Genomic DNA, 18,125 nt, shown 5'->3' on the forward strand with positions numbered 1-18,125 from the left:
GATGGCCCATCGTTTATAATAATAAGTGACAAAAACTAGAGCAGTTCTATATAAGGCAATTAATATACAGTATAACATAATTCAGTGTAGAATATGTATTGCCGTTTTCTTCACTTTAATGTTTAGAAAAATTAGATTGGCTTAAATGTTCATTCTAAATTGATTTAGAACAATATTGCACACATGCATAGTATATTTTAAGAAACGTAATCACTTTTATATTATTAACGTTTTACTAAACTCTAACGTGGTGCAAACATTGTAATTATATTGTAAATTTCGTTTCATGAATGTAAACAAAAACTATTTTCAATGATCACAAATCTTGATGATTTTAATTTTGTCGACATGTTAAATGGTTCCCACAGACCCGAACACAACGTAAATGTCAATATTAATATTAATATTTCACAGAAACGATCCGTATTGTTTAGTTTCATGTGTGACACGACGTGATGGCAGAAACTCTCTGAACTTCACAATGATGCATATTATTTGGTTTGATGTACTTTTTTTCCTGCTCATTTTTATCGCTTAATTTCTGAACGGGTCCTTGACCCGACGTTACTTTCCGGGCTTTGCCGAGACCTGCCGAAACCTTCCAAACGTAATTTTACAAAGTCGAAGGTGACATCACTTCCGTTTAACTGCGGTAATTTATGGTGCTGTGGATTTGCAAGTGGATGCTTCTTACAAGCTTTGACGCTTCGCTTCAAAAGGTCGACACGCTCGGATTTTTCTTTTCTTTTGGTGTGTAAATTCTAAAAATGGTCACACTGGCACTTCACAGGTAAGTTTCCTACATATTTTATGTATGTATTTATTTTTAACGGATTAGATAACGTAATGCGGCATCCTAGTGTTCGTCTTGGACTGAGAGATTTTCTGCATATTGTGTAAATATATATAAACTCCAGCCGTTATAGAAAATTAGTCCTCTGAATTAAGCGATGTACCAATGCTTTATATTTGAATTAACGAATACAGGTCAATTAGAGGCAACTACGTTCGTTACCTTCTAAACGTCCTGGCGGGTTATGCGGATTGCCTGTGAGACAATCAGAATTGAGCTCCTATAGATGGGCAATGTTTTGTTCTACAGGTATTAAAGCTTCTTCAGTCCATCGCGAGAAGAAGTTGATTTTTTTTCCCCCCTAAAGCTCACCGAGCTGGTGCAGAGCGAGTCCCTTAGCCGCCACCGCTACTTAAATACAAGAAGATTTGAACACGCAGTCTTAAAACTACTGCAATTCAGAACAGATAGATTAGAGAATTGAATTAGAATTAGAGAACATTGTAATGCGACAAATTTCAGTGACACTTTATTTGAAGAGTGTCTTCATAGTGAAATCATAACATATTGCAGCGACCTCCGTGTCAGGCTCGAAAAGAGAAGAAGGAAAAAAAAAACACACACGTAGTAAAGTCTCACAAAAGTTTTATTTGAAGAATCGTTACCGCAAACACAACCTTCTAGCACCCTCTCGCACCCCCTTACTGCATCAATTTCAGCAATTTATTCATTTGTTTTGAATCTCCAATGCAGACACCCTTCAACAAAACTGTTAGCCAAGTTTTTTTCCACCAGTGGATATTTAAACTAATTTTGAATTAGTCTAATTAAAGATATAGAAAGACACAAGTCTTCCTATTGTAATTCTACAGGTTAAACATACCGTATCTTTAGTTGGTCAAATGTAGCAGTCAAGTTAATCCATTCCTATTCAGACAGAAAGGAGGCATTTTAAAACAAGGATCTACACCAGGGGTCTCCAACTTTTTTTCCCCCCTGAGAACTTCTTTTACAAAATGAAAAAGGCTGAGAGCTCCTCATGTTTTCTAACGTTTCTTCTCATAGCTTATTTCAACCCAAACAAACTGAATAAGCTTGTGTTGCCTGAACATTTACCAAAATGTTGGTGTCCACAACTCACGTTTTACATTAAAACATCACAAAAAATATTTAGTTCACCTGCAAGTGCATTTTGTATGTCGGTATGCATTTTCTACACTATTGAATTAAAACATGAAAGCTGTGAAAACAAAACAATGCAATTCCAAATCCACAGATCTGACTTATTCATTTGTCATTTTGTCACATGTCACTGTGTCACTTTATTCACATGCCCAGTTGCATGTGTGATGTGTTGTTTAGTTAGTCAGATGACTGGCACTGAGGTGTACGGTGGAGTGGAGCCACTGAGGTTCACTCTTATTTAGTCATTTAAATGTTCATCTGTCCATCTTCTTCTGCAACTTTGATTTCATGACATTCACGTCAGACTCACAGAGGTATGGAGACCCAAACAAAGCAGACGTTTTTAGAGCTGTTTGTTGAAGATTCTTCTAGTTATCTGGCTCTACTAAGCTCCAGAAATGCCGTTGAGACTTTAACTGCACATTATTTTGAAGGTTTACTAATATATAATATAGAAAATCCAATGTCTCTCTGTCTGTCTGTCCACTTTTCACTGGAGAACTACTTAATGGATGTAGATCTGGTTTTTTCTATAATTTGCTTGAACATTCGGGTTGATTTTGCGACTTCTCTCATTTTGCTTGCGGTACCGGTTTATTTGTGCAAATCCGAGATCCACGCAGCGGGCCGTGGGGGTTTGGCTCACTTACCAGCTTCGGGGTGTGTTCCTTAACTCCGCTTAGCTAACGAACGAGAGAACAATTGAATTCAACTTTGTTTGATATTTAAAATAAAGTGTTACTTAGGTCTTGATGAGTTTGAGTCCGGATATTCTCTTAAGGGGCGGCACGGTGGCGCAGTGGTAGCGCTGCTACCTGGCAGTTAGGAGACCCGGGTTCGCTTCCCGGGTCCTCCCTGCGTGGAGTTTGCATGTTCTCCCCGTGTCTGCGTGGGTTTCCTCCGGGCGCTCCGGTTTCCTCCCACAGTCCAAAGACATGCAGGTTAGGTGGATTGGCGATTCTAAATTGGCCCTAGTGTGTGCTTGGTGTGTTTGTGTGTGTCCTGCGGTGGGTTGGCACCCTGCCCAGGATTGGTTCCTGCCTTGTGCCCTGTGTTGGCTGGGATTGGCTCCAGCAGACCCCCGTGACCCTGTGTTCGGATTCAGCGGGTTAGAAAATGGATGGATATTCTCTTAAGTGTATGCCACATTGAAAATAGAGAGATTGCAGTTCAGATTGTGGATCATGATATGATTTTTTGGAATTATCGCCCACCCCTAATTTGACTAATCAATTTTCAAATTTATGTGGGATTCATTAACCTTTTGGCGAGCTACTTGGAAAGGGGTTGCGAGCTACTGGTAGCTCACGAGCGACGTGTTGGACACCCCTGATCTAGAACTAATGCTTGTTGACAGTAGGGTTGAATGAATGGAGCATAAAAGACAAAGAACGTGACTGACGTTGTCGCTGATATGATCTTTGCAGTGCAGCTTATGGAGCTACTTCACACTTCAGCTGCTTTGCACCCAAACTCACTTTGGTATCATAGGCTACTCTGAAAACCGCTTGCTCGGCCAGGAAAGGCACGTTGCAAACTTTTTCCACTGTAGCACAGCTAGCCGTGTGCTTAATGAGAACTTGCCACACACAAACTTGTGACTGATGTGGTCACGTGATGGAACAGTGCCCTGGAAGTGCTAGAAGGGGTTTTGGTACAACAGCCAGCCATCTCGGCAGCTCTGCATACTAGTATAGGCAGCGAGGCAGTGACTTGTATTCAGGGCTCGTCTGCAACACATCTGCCATGGGTGCTCAGTCATTTTTGATATAGTGAGATGTGATTGTCATGTAGGAATCTGCTACCCTGGATGTCCATCTGTTTCCTGTTAGGGCTGCTCTCTCTGCTGTCCTAAGAGACATGGAAATGCTTTCCTTAAGAGCTTCATAAAGCCTATCTACAATAACTTAATTCATTTGCTTTATGGTTGGTATTGCATACTGCAGTTTCAAAACCTGTATCACCATCATTTTCAACAGCGGTGTAGCAAAGGACCACTTTATCTGTAGTGTGTTCAGGACTTATAGTGTTCACTCCTGAGAGTCGATCAGGACACTAGTGATGGGTCGTTCTTAAACGATTCGTTCATTTTGAACAAATCTTTAATGTGACTCGGGAAGAACGCGTCATCTCGTGGGAGTGATTTGTTCAGTTACGCATGTGCATTTACGCAACTTCCTATAGTTTCTGTATTGGAATTGATTCACCTGTTTCGAGTCTTCGGTTTATCGAGTCGTTCGTTCATCACGTGACAGCCCCATTAGCTTAACCTATGCAGTCTGAGCCGGAAAGAGAATTGAATGAAATGACTCGAAAAAAGATTTGTTCATTTTGCTGAACGAGACTCAAAGGTCCGAGTCGCTAAAATGATCCGAACTTCCCATCACTACAGGACACTGGTAAATGATGCAGAGAATTCCACACAGCAGCTTAGATTGAAATTGAACTCCGAATATATACACCTGTATTCGAATAGGGTTAGGTGTATTTGTGGTCTCTGGCCAACAACGCACACTTATCTTAATTTGAGACACTGCTGATTCTTACTTATAACAAACAAATGCTTCTCTATGTGGAATTGACTATTGCGGCACACGTGCACCTCCTTCGCTTTTTTAACATCCCATAATACGCTCGTATACACTCTCATGCATGCTGGGAGGTGCACCTTTAAATGTGATCCATGTCTCTTTATAATTGATACCTCTCTTACAAGCGGTGTAGGGGCTTATATCTTTACAGATAAAAACTGTTACAGATTCTGTTATTTTTTTCGGGGCACGAGGTGAATTAAACGGAAGCTTTGAGCTAAAAGCCATCTCCAGTATAGATTGCTTAGGCTGTACTCTTTTGGATGTTCTGATGCCCGGGTGCATACAGCTGCCCTAACCTGACACAGACAGGCAGGAGACACGTTCAACTCCCAGCATACGGTTTATTTTCAGTTCTGTGCAAAAATCACCAAGACAGCACAACACAGTCCTCTCTCTGCCTCCAGTTCTTCCGCCTCCACTCCTCAGGCTTTGCCCTCTTCATGCTTGCTCTGGCCATTGAGTGGTGGAGACTGGCTCCCTTTATAGGGCATCCGGAAAGACTCCAGGTGCCCAACGAGATTCTTCCAGCCACACGCCCTGAAAATGTCCATCCGCCCCCTGGATGTGGCCATGGGACCCGACAGGGTTGAGCTTCTATGCTTATGACTTGTGGACCATCTGCGAGCCAGCTAGTCTGGGAGAGAAACATTCTTAAAAATACACTTGCCCTCCGGTCCCTCCGTTCTTCGGGCATCCCAGCGTCAACTAAGAAAACGTTTATGGGTGACACTGGGATAAGATAAATGATTTCTCAAATTTGTATTGTTACAATACTTAACTTCTGCGTTGCACAGTTTACATATGGCTTTGCTTTTTTCCTGTTGTTCTTTACCGACAAAATGTTTGAATCCCTAGTAAGTCCAGACATCTGATTTAAGTGCAGGCACTGCTTTCATTTGAGGAGGACACACCATTTTATGCGAGGTAATAATGTGCTTTTCCCTTAGAAAGCCCTAACATGCTCATTAGCAACATCTGCTTGATCGGATTCCATAAACAAAGATAAGCAAATATCTATGTATAGTAATTAATCAGAATAGAGGTTCACAGAGAGACTGATCTTGAGTATTTAAGAATTGATATCAAATTGTTTATACAAAAAATAATGATTAATTGGAAAATCAATATTTTGACCCAGGCTCCTTGGCATGCCTGATATCCATCAGCAGTTCTTTTGTGTTGCTTATATGGAGTTGTAGGTTGTTGTCCCTGCACCTCAAGACAAACTATACTCCTCTACTAAAATGAAACTAGTACAAAGAGGTCCATACACTGTGAATGACAGCAGGCCACAGTACAGTATTGGCCACTTCATGGCAGAGGGATCACCCAGGACACCGCTATGTAACATAGTTACAGTTCTACAAAGAACAATGAACACAAAACTGTTTTTCTCCTTTATTCAAAGTACTTTATAACAGCCAACTATACTTCCTTAGAAGGCTGGTGTCCTTCAACATCTGCAATAAGATGCTACAGATGTTCTATCAGACGGTGGTGGCGAGCGCCCTCTTCTACACGGTGGTGTGCTGGGGAGGCAGCATAAAGAAGAGGGACACCTCACACCTGGACAAACTGGTGAGAAAGGCAGGCTGTATTGTAGGAATTAAGCTGGACAGTTTGACATCCGTGGCAGAGCAACGGGCGCTGAGCAGACATGGAGAATCCACTGCATCCACTGAACAGGATCATCTCTAGACAGAGGAGCAGCTTCAGCGACAGACTGCTGTCACCGTCCTGCTCCACTGACAGACTGAGGAGACCCCACACTATGCGACTCTTCAATTCCACCCGGGGTGGGGTAAACGTTAACACTACACAAAGTTATTGACTGTTATACCTGCCTCACACTCTCCACCTTGCATTTTTTTTAACTTGCACTGCGCTTTTATTGCTCTTTAATTAATATTGTTTTTATTAGTATGCTGCTGCTGGATTATGTGAATTTCTGTCTGTCTAATTTCCTGACCTTTCTTAGATTTCACTTCCACTTTTGTTGTACCTCTGATTGTCTCATTTCTTATTTTGCCATTTTTTATAACTCCTCACATCCATCTCCACATTCTCATTTCTGCCACATCCAACTTTTCCTCCTGTGATCGCTTTGATGCCCACGTCTCGGCTCCATACATCATCGCTTGTTTTGTCACTGTCTTAAAATCCTTACTTTTTAACCTTTGCCTTAATTCTTCAATCACACAATACTCCTGATTCCTTCTTCTTCCAGTTGTTCAATGTGCACTGCACTCTCTGGGTTATCTCTGCTTCCAGTTCTCTATCTCTGCCTACCACTGATCCTTGATATTTAAACTTCTCCACTCTTTTTGTTAGCTCTCCCTACAGGCTAAATTCTGACTCCTGGTCAGTTATTCTGTCGTTTTCTTCCTGATTATTTCTAATCCTCTTTCTTCCAAAGCCCTTCTCCATTCTTCCAACTTCATCTCCACTTACTCTTTTTTTGGTGCTACATGACACAATGTCTTTAACACAAAGCCTGCATGGGGTTTGGGGGATTGGTCTTGTATCCCATGACGCCACACATCCCTAAAACTACATCAGAGCAGTTCCCTAGAGCAAATATAATCTTGTAGATGACTTAAATAATCTCTTTTTAATATAATAAAGGAACTGAAACTTTTAAATCATTCTCTGATTACATATATTCAGCTGTTCATCCAAGCATTTGCACGCATCTGCAATTATTCATACAGGACTGTGGGATGTGGGCAGAAACTGTGCCACTGGTATGGGTAAAAACTGATGTAGCAAGTGAAAAATCAAGGCAAGTTTCAAACAAAGGGCTGTTTGACTTTTGTACATCAATGATGAAATGAGCTACATTCGGTAGTACCAAAATAAAATCAATGTAGTGTTTCAATGCTTCAAAGCACAAATCACATCTTTTTAGTAATATGATATTGTGGCGGACAGCCGGGACCCAGGCCCGGCCGAGATGCCCCTTTGGCACTAGAGCCGGGGAAGTAGCCATGGGATCCACACTACGTTCCCCGAAACACTTGGTGGCAGCCCCCCTGGGTTGTATTGGGGGCCACAGGCATGGGACTTTGGAGCTCACGCCTTTTGGGTTCCTTGGCTACCACACCAAGGGGAGCTGAATGATTTAATGAGCCCGTCTGGGCTGTGATGCAGCTGTGCGGATGTGATGCGGAAGTGCAGCCTGATTAGGCTAATTACCACTGGAAACACTTCTGGGTGGGCTGTAAAAGAAGCCTGCACCCTCTAATCAAGGCGCCAGAGTTGGGAGGAGGAGGACGACAAAGCTGCCTTGGAGGAGTGAAGGAAGAAACAGTGTGGTGTTTTGCTTTATTGTGGTGTGTTTTGAGGACTGTGTGAGGGCTGAGGGACACAAGGAAGATGTGGACCTCAGCTGAAGAAAGTTAATCTTTGTGTTTTATTTTACATATGCCTCTGGTGTCTGTCTGTGTCGGGTCGGGCGCCTATAAAGCGCCTTTCACAATATATACTTTGTGATCACAACAGTATTGCAGCGATGCACAAATGCAGGCAAATACAAAGCTTAAATGATAAATTTAGTTCACCTTCACAAAACAAATGACTGACATAATGTTCCCGAGTATAACTCCTGCATGCAGTAAAAACACGTCTGTTACATTGGCGAATGTAAAACAAATGCTTGTGTTATGGTAAATTGACTACAAGAGATGTCAGTCCAGTTCATTTTCTAATTCTGGATCTACAGTATACACATGCCAAGCAATAAAGTCCAAACACTCCTATAAGATACTTTAAATGCAGAATAACTTTTTTACAAGTATTCCTGAACAATGGATCAATGTGAAACTGACAACTCTGATTTCACAGAAGAAGCCTTGAATTGGGGACAAATATGTTAAGAAAAGCTTTGGACAGTTCAAGCACCGGGAATTTGAGAGATTTAAAATTTGACTCCTCCGTAAAATATTACACTCTAGGAAGTAGTGTGGTGGTAGTGCTGTTGCCTCGCAGTAAGGAAACTAAGGGTTGTGCGCAGGGTCCTACCTGTGCGGAGTCTGCATGTTCTCCCTGTGTCTGTGTGGGTTTGCTCTCACACTCCAGAGACATGCAGGTTAGGTGGATTGGCGATACTACATTGTTCATAGTGTGTTGGTGTGTGTGTGGGGGCCTGCCCTGTGGATGGACTGGTTCCCTGTCCAGGGTTCGTTCCTGCCTTGTGCCCTTTGCCAGCTAGCTCTCTCCAGCACCCTACAACACAACCCTGTTCAGGAATGAACGGGTTAGTAAATGACTAAATTTAATAAGTTTTTAACCTGCTAATAACGCAAATAATCTTAAAATGGCAAGTGTTACACTCTAACAGAGTGCTTCTCTGACAAATCAGATCTGAAAGGAATGTGGTAATTCAGAAATTAGAGTACAGACACTGTGTAACAATACTTCAGTTTCTAATTTTTAATGTTGATTTTCAGCAGAATTTTTCAGGTACTGTAAAGAAAATGCCCGAGAATAAGATTAGAATGTGCACATAGTGAGATTAAACAGTGCATCGATGATAACATTCTTTTTAAGTCATATGCTGAAATCCCCGAACATACGCTTGTGGAGTTTCCCTGTTTGCAACACAAAGTTCAAGTGGTGTCTCATATTTGAATAACAGAAGTATTTTAATAAAAAACCATTGAATTCTGGTATCGTGACGTCCCTAGCAAGAAGTGCAATTCGGTATTGTCATATTGTTTTATGTCATGTTTTGTGCAATGTATTAGCATGTATTACTATTGGAGTGTATTTAATGTTGTTAACTGTAATTGTTTTTTGTCACCTATAGATATAAATCTAAGGGAAATTCCTAGCAATTATATTGCTGGACAATAAAGTTCAGGTTTGAGGTGTAATGTTTTGGAGGAAACTTGCCTCCCTGCAGTACAATTACAGACACCAATTTCCAGTTTATCCCCCTTCTCTTACTTTCTCTAACCCCGTACTGTTTTTTTATGTTTCCTGCAGATTGGGATTTTTCTTTATATTGTTTTTGCCCAGTGAATGCAGAGGTAAGTGTTCTATTACTTTTTATTTCTTTGAATGCTTGGGTGATTTTTGTTTTTGCATGTAGCAATAAAAATAAAAATCCCCTCAAATTTTGATTGCACCTGTGTGTTAAAAATAACACATTAATGACGATTAACTTTGCAGTTTCATTTTCTGTTTAATTGAAAGGAAAACCTAAGAGGTTCTTAAATGTGTAGTCTGTACTGCAATGCATTACCATATATACTCGTGGATAAGTTCTCCTGTGGATTAGTCAGGTGTTGCTTTTACCGTATATTTTATAATGTCGTGGACCTTATTTTCTCGTATTTTATAATGTCGGTCGTGTAAATCAAATGCAAAAAACTCACGCTGTTGATTGAAGAGATTATGATATGCTAACACCAACCTGAGAGAGTGACCATGGAGCACACAGCCTTTTTTTTTCTTGTGTGGGTGCGACAATGCGCTTGTATCAGTATGTGCTCCTAACCTGTCTCTCCCTCTATTGTGCTTACACGACCACACGGTAATACCCAATCTTTTTTGTGTCTCACACCCTCATACACCTTTATCTTAATAACATCCCTTATCTACGATGGATCATTCGATCAGAAGAAAATACGAAGCTGGTTTTAAATTAAACTTCGTTGAAGTAGTGAAAGTGCCCATTGCGGCACTTCCTGTGTGATTTTGGGCTATACAAAAATAAACTGTATTGTATTGTATTGTAAAGAAATTGGTAACTGCGCTGCTGCAACAAAATTCGATGTATCTGAGAAACTGATGCGAGATTGGAGGAGGCAAGAAGATGTAAAAAAAGAAAAAAATGTAAGCATCACATTTTTAAACAGGCGTATACAATACATTACAATACAGTTTATTTTTGTATAGCCCAAAATCACACAGGAAGTGCCGCAATGGGCTTTAACAGGCCCTGCCTTTTGACAGCCCCCCAGCCTTGACTCTCTGAGAAGACAAGGAAAAACTCCCAATAAAAACCTTGTAGGGAAAAATGGAAGAAACCTCGGGAAAGGCAGTTCAAAGAGAGACCCCTTTCCAGGTAGGTTGGGCGTGCAGTGGGTGTCAAAAGTAGGGGGTCAATACAATACAATATACACAACAGAACAATTCCTTAAGACAGCATAATAATAAAAATTTTAGAAGTACGGTTTAACAGTAGATGATATGACATAATTAGGTTTGGATATTTTTAGAGTCCTGGAGACCTCATCCATCTAGCTGCCTCCCCATTTGGCCATGCCACGGCTGAAACGTTGTTCGATGAAAGGACCCCTCTTTCCCATGATTCCTGTGATCCTCCATCAGGGATGACTTTACCATAGGCAGGCAAACAACTTGGCAGGTGGGCCGTGGCACCAATGGCCACATTTGGGTACCGAGAAAAGAAACAGAATAGGTGAGGGTTAGTATTCAATTATAATTATCATGTTACTTATGTTATAAGTCGGGGTCTGATTTTATGATCGATTTTTCGGGTTTCAAGACCCAATTTATACACGAGTATATACGGTAATTTTTAATCACTTTATTCCAATTTTCATTCTTGTTGAGTTGTAAGTTTGAGAATTACCTTTATTCAAGAAGACGGTGTATTTAGGGTTTTTATTTTGTCACATTTACACAAGATAGCATGAATGTTACCTTCTTGGGAGCATCCAGAACAGACAGGCAAACAGTGGTTCCCAAAGTAATTTTATTTCCATTTTTAATTCAATGTATTAGGTCACGACATCTGGTGGACCTGATGCAAACCAGTAACTTGTGTAGTAGTAACTGTTTGCGGGAGCCTCTACCAATAGTTTCTAGATGGCGCTCTACAATAATTAAGTTTCTCGATTGTTTTACTAGTTTGTCGAACTTTCTCAGTACTTTGTTCGTATATAAATAGCTGTCAGTTTCTCGCAGTCTTAGTGTTGAATTAGTTTTCAGAGATTGTATCAATTGCATATTGTGATTAAGTCGAGTGAAGTTTTTGAAGTATTTCTTCTCGTATGTATTTTTACAAATGGAATGGTTTTTTACTAAACAGTAATAAGCGTTGTGAGGGTGAAAATAAAGAGGGCACACCGTCAACCAGAGTGTGAAAAAGCACAAATATTGAAAATAGAATGACAGTTATTAGGACTTTGGTTTTATGTTGACAGAGGTGAGTGGTGATGAGAAGCTGCAGTGTGTACTGTGTATGAAAGTTTTGGCACCAGAGGGCATGCTACCAAATAAGTTGAAACGCCATTTAGAAATCAGTCATCCCAGCGTGGTTAGTAAATCTCGTGACTACTTTACCAGAACGTTCATAAACAGACATCAATACCAAGCAATGCATTGCTAGCATCTTACAAGGTGGCACATAGAATCTCACTGACTTCTGTCATTCATTCATTCATTCATGCTGACTGGCACTTGGTCGTCCTCTTTCTTTTGCCCCAATGCCACGCTCTCGCACTCCAAGCCTTTTCCCTTTCCTTTTCTTCTTTTTTTTTTTCCCCTCTTCCTTCTGTGCTGGCCCGTTCTTATATGACTCCATGGGCACAGCATCCCAATCGCATTCAATTATTCAAGGATTTGAATTTAATATGTGCTGCTACAGGAAGCCGATATAGTGATCTGAAGAGGGTAGTAAGTAGTAGTGTCTTCCATGGCTTGTTGAATACCAAACATCCCTCTGCATTTTGAATCTTCTGCAGTGGCCTGCTGACAGATTTGCAGTAGTCCACACAAGACAGGACCAAAACCTGAGCCAGAGGCCGTGTCAGATAAGGTCTGATCTTGTGGATGTTATCCAAACAGAATCTCTATGAATGGGAGATGGCTGTCACATGATCAGCGAAGAACCGCTGGTCATCAATTGCTGTCTTTACATGCTTTTGGACTATTCAGAGCTCCAAGGTGTGACGTCTCATCTTCTCACTTTGGTGCATTCATGTAGTTGGACTATGTGGAAAAAAATGTGAGGTTGCTGTTGATTTGTTGCTTCACTCCAAATATATTTTGACCAAAAAAATGTCATTTCGGGTTGAGCAGGTTATGTTTTATTTTAAACAATTGACTAAGGTCAAATGTCAGCATTACGTCCCAACTCGGACAATTCTGACAAAACAAACCGAACTTGCTATTCCAAGTTTGTTGAGCATTCATGTGGTATTTCCAACTCAAACTCGGGATTTCCCATCTGTCTGTGATCATGTGAACACAACAAATCACCACCCTAAGGCTGCATGCTGACTTGGCGGGTGTCAATGCGCTGAACAGTGATAGGGTGTTGAGTAGACGGGCTGGTTGGGATAACTAGGAGCTTCGTCTTCGCCAGGTTCCAAGTTGATATATCCGAGAGATGAGACGAGGTTCCACCTGAGACCGTATCATCCTCTGGATGGAATGACGGGTTCAGCTGAGTATCATTGGCACAACACTACAGGTGCAAGTAAAATTACAATATCATCGAAAAGTTAATTTATTTTAGTAATTCAATTCCAAAAGTGAAACTCATATATTATACTAGCAATGTAAGCCTGGGATCCTAGAAACCATTGAAATTGACAGAAAAAAAAGTGAAATGCAAGAGATGTCCGATAGTTGAAAGGAACTACTCTGGGCATCTCTCTCTCTCTCTCTCCTTGGAGGATTCATTTTGCTGATGTGCTCGCATCGTTTGTGCGTTTGTGGCAGGAGGAAAAGTAAAAGGGATACCATTTTGCTGATGTTAGCAGCTAAGAGACTTTGAGGTTTCATTTTTTTGACGTGCTGGCATCGCTTGTGTTATTAGCGGCTAAGCAAGTTTTCTGTTTCCTCGGTGGTGGAGCACTTAGCCCGATTCCACCTTTCACGTCCCGGCCGGACAGACACACACACTTCCACCAGCAGACGTTTATATATAAGATAGATTCATTACACACAGAGTGATAAATTTCAAGCGTTTCTTTCTTTTCATTCTGCTGATTATGGCCTACAGGTAATGAAAACTTCAGTATCTCAGAAAATTAGAATATTACATAAAGCCAATAAAACAAATGATCATATTGCCTACTTCATCCCCCTTTCTCACGATGGTGAGAGGCAAACCTACGGATTTAGACACCTTAAAGTTAAATGTCATTTCTTTAGTTTTCACCAACCTTCTATACATCTCACTTGATTGAAGTCCCAGTTTTCATCCTTCCCAGGTAGGTATGCGTTCTGTCACCACAGTGTCATCTGCATTATTTATAACGGAGCAGGACACTAGTATGGAGTTGAAACTGTAAAGCATGCTGAATGTAACCTGGAGGAGCCCTTGAATTTTAATGATCTCCGATAAAATGTCATGCACTGTAACTGCCTGTGAATAATTTATAAATCTAAAATATGATACAAGAGTAGATAACCATCTGAGGATCTTCTGCATTTCTGTTTGCACAGTAAACAAACAGGTGGTCTTGAAAGGGCTTGGGCTATATCCACATTACTACATTTTTGTTTTAAATATTAGTATCAGTTTTAGCCTTTTGTCCCTACTACCCTAGTGATTTTAACCCCTGAATATGCAGACTTTTGAAGTGCCCTCCAGAGCTGCATATGGCTGAAAATGCCAGCTTGCTGTTGTGGTGTGGTTGGTCAAAGGTGTATAATATTAAAACAATCTTAACACTAATCATGCTCTAATTGGTGACTGCTTATTGCATGGCCCTTCCCTGTTTGAATCGTGTTTAATAGAGTGTTCCTAATTGGACATCCTTCATAGAAGAAAACCATATTCCAACATGGCGGACATAATGGAGTTGCTTTCTGTGATGCTTGCTATGTTGCTTACCTGTATCACTTAAATTGCATTTTGTAAAATTATAATGCTGAGTATATCCACAAAAGGCAAATAATTTACTTGTGTCTACAATTTTGTGATAAGTCCCATAGCTATGTTACCATCCCTTCAAGGAGGGCACTTTATGTTTCCACTGATGCACGCATGCCCAACGTAGGCTAATGTCTATGTCATTTGCATTTTTGGTGTTTTTATACTTTCGTAAGACTTGAAACCTCTTGTGTGGATGGAGACCATTTTAATTTAAAAACGCCATTTTAAAATGAAAATGCTGTAATGTGGATGTTGCCAAAGTCTCTGTTATACAGTACATTCAGCACCATCCCTGTTAAGAGGCAAACTCCGAGAGGTCTGCAGGCGGATGAGCCTGTGGAGTCCTGATAACGGCCTATCTGTCAGGCAGACCACCAAGTGTGAGACACAAGGACTGTGTGAGCAACACTGGAGCACCACATGAACAGGCCTGTCTGCTTTACTCTTCACTCTGTACATCTCTGACTAGAAATAGAACAGCAGGTCGGGTCACTTGGAGAAATTCTCAAATGATTCTGCATTTATGGGGTTTATTGATAAGGGGGGTGAGGCAGAGGAGAGGAATCAGGGGGAGAACTTTGTTCCTTGATGTAAACAGAATGGTCTGCAGCTTAACATCAGCAAAACCATCCATCCATTTTCTAACCCGCTGAATCCGAATACAGGGTCACGGGGGTCTGCTGGAGCCAATCCCAGCCAACAAGGCAGGAACCAATCCTGGGCAGGGTGCCAACCCACCACAGGACACACACAAACACACCAAGGCCAATTTAGAATCGCCAATCCACCTAACCTGCATGTCTTTGGATTGTGGGAGGAAACCAGAGCGCCCGGAGGAAACCCACACAGACACGGGGAGAACATGCAAACTCCGCACAGGGAGGACGCGGGAAACGAACCCAGGTCTCCTAACTAAGAGGCAGCAGCGCTACCACTGCGCCACCGTGCCGCCCTCAGCAAAACCATGGAACTGTTAATTGACTTTCGCCAAACCAAAGAGTCGCTATGTCCAATCACGGAGTAAATATAGAGGTGGTCCGCATCCGCATTAACGACAGGTTGGACTAGTCTCTCATAATACAAAGGAGTAACAGAAGAAACGGCAGAGTAGACCTTTTCCTAAGGAGACTGTGTTTGTTTAATGTGGGAAGTGACGTCCTTTACATCTTCTATAACTCTGTGATGACCGGTGTGGTGTGCTGGGCTGGTAACATCACTTCAAGAGAAGCCCACCAAATCAACAAGATGATTAAAAGGGCAGGCTTGTTTAAAGGATACACTCTGGACGCCCTGGAAGTCACAGCAAAGGAGAGAATGAAGACAAAACTGAGTACCTTTATGAACAACGCTGAATATCCTCTTTGTGACACATCAACACTGAGGACTTTCAGGTAACTAGTCATTCAGCAGAAGAGGGTCAGGAAATGCGACTGGGTGTTCTTTATACCAACAGCAATATGCCTGCTTAGCACCTCACTGGGACTACCAAGTCTAAAGATGTCTTTTTAATTTTCTTGCTTTGTAGTCATTCTGATGTGTGTTCAGAACAGTTTATGTATGTATGTATGTTTGTACAGTCATATAAAAAAGTTTGTGATCCTCTCTTAATTCTTTGGATTTTTGTTTCTCATTGGCTGAGCTTTCAAAGTAGCAACTTCTTTTTAATATACAGCATGCCTTATGGAAACAGTAGGATTTCAGCAGTGACATTAAGTTTATTGGATTAACAGAAAATATGCAATAAGCATCATAACAAAATTAGACACGTGCATAAATGTGGGCACCCCAACAGAGATATGACATCAATACTTAGTTGAGCCTCCTTTTGCTCCTTTGAGCCTCCAGACGCTGTCCTCCTGTAGCCTTCGATGAGTGTCTGGATTCTGGATGGAGGTATTTCTGACCTTTCTTCATACAAAATCTCTCCAGTTGAGTTAAATTTGATGGCTGCCGAGCATGGACAGCCTGCTTCATATTATCCCATAGATTTTCGATGATCTTCAAGTCGGGACTGTGACGGCCATTCCAGATCATTGTACTTCTCCCTCTGCATGAATGCCTTTGTAGATTTCGAACTGTGTTTTGGGTCATTGTCTTGTTGGAATATCCAACCCCTGCGTAACTTCATCTTTGTGACTGATCCTGAAGAATTTGTTGATATTGGGTTGAATTCATCCGACCCTCGACTTTAACAAGGGCCCCAGTCCCTGAACTAGCCACACAGCCCCACAGCATGATGGGACATCCACCAAATCTGACAGGTGGTAGCAGGTGTTTTTCTTGGAATGCAGTGTTCTTCTTCTGCCATGCAAATTGCTTTTTGTTCTGACCAGATAACTCAATTTTTGTCTCATCAGTCCAAAGCACTTTGTTCCCAAATGAATCTGACTTGTCTAAATGAGCATTGGCATACAACAAGCGACTCTGTTTGTGGCGTGAGTGCAGAAAGGGCTTCTTTCTTCTTTCTTTCTTCTTTCCCTGCCATACAGATGTTCTTTGTGCAAATTGCGCTGAATTGTAGAACGATGTAAAGATACACCATCTGCAGCGAGATGTTCTCGCAGGTCTTTGGAGGTGATCTGTGGGTTGTCTGTAACCATTCTCACAATCCTCTGCATATGCCGTTCTTGTAATTTTTTTTTTGGCATGCCAGACCTGCTGGGTTTCACAGCAACTGTGCCTGTGGCCTTCCATTTCCTGATTTAAACTGACAGTTTAAACCTCTGAGATGGCGTTTTGTAGCCTTCCCCTAAACCAGGAGACTGAACAATCTTTGTTTTCAGATCTTTGGAGAGTTGCTTTGAGGATCCCATGCTGTCTGTCACTCTTCAGAGGAGAGTCAAAGGGAAGGACAACTTGCAATTGACCACCTAAAGTTTTTGCTGCTAGTTAACTTCTTTTGAATTTATTTAATTTACTTGCCCTTAAAGACTCTGACCCCTTAATTGTTTCTTTTTTCCTTAATTAGCAGCCAAACAATAATGAGATACAAAATGAGCCAAAACAACTGGTGTCCATCATACAATATCTGAAAATTAAAGAAAGATGAAAACCCTCATGTCTCAGGAATGTTGGTCTGCTCACGTCCACAAAACATTTTAACGGAGCTCTTAGAAAAGAGAAAATCAACAATTTCAGAAATGTCTGCTATTGCACAGTGAGAGCAGCAACAAGCCACAAAATTAAAGAACTGGCTTTGGCAACCCCCAGCGGGAACAGCCAAAAAAAGAAGAAGTTAGTTTAATGACAAGAATTTGTACCTCATTAAGCAATTGTTTGAGGCCCTGACCGAGTTAGTTGGTCTTCTGTTGGCTCACTCACTTCACATTTCATTCCTGTTTGGGGGCCAATTATGGAAAGAAATGAAGAAAAGCAAGTCAATTACAATGAATTCACAAAAAGTTAATTAGCAGCACAAACAGGACAGTCATTAAAAAAAGGGTTAGAATAAAAACCTGCAGCCACTGTGGTCCTCCAGGACCGTGTGGTGTTATGGGTCCACAGCTCGTTGAGCAAAAGGCCATTCATTTTAAATAGATAATCACCGCACCCGAGGCGGCTTCGTGAGGGGGGTTGTTAGCGAGCCGCGGGGCAGTCGTCGATGTGGGCGTTTCTCACCGTGTGCACAGGTGAGGAACTGCCCACATTCGTGATTGCTCCCGTGGCTAATGCTACAGCTGTAATGGCCCCTCAC

General features: G+C 41.4%; 1 protein-coding gene across 1 annotated transcript in view; it reads left to right on the forward strand.

Moving 5' to 3' along the window:
* The first annotated feature begins 661 nt into the window (after nt 1-661).
* Nucleotides 662-18,125, forward strand: part of LOC120514914 (ICOS ligand-like) — a 68,683-nt gene continuing 51,219 nt past the window's right edge. The window contains exons 1-2 of the mRNA XM_039735555.1: nt 662-790; nt 9,559-9,602. Coding sequence (XP_039591489.1) covers nt 768-790; nt 9,559-9,602 — 67 coding nt within the window. The 5' untranslated portion in view covers nt 662-767. The remainder of the gene's footprint in view (nt 791-9,558; nt 9,603-18,125) is intronic.

Source organism: Polypterus senegalus, chromosome 1, assembly GCF_016835505.1.
Source record: "Polypterus senegalus isolate Bchr_013 chromosome 1, ASM1683550v1, whole genome shotgun sequence".
Classification (NCBI taxonomy): Eukaryota; Metazoa; Chordata; class Cladistia; order Polypteriformes; family Polypteridae; genus Polypterus; species Polypterus senegalus.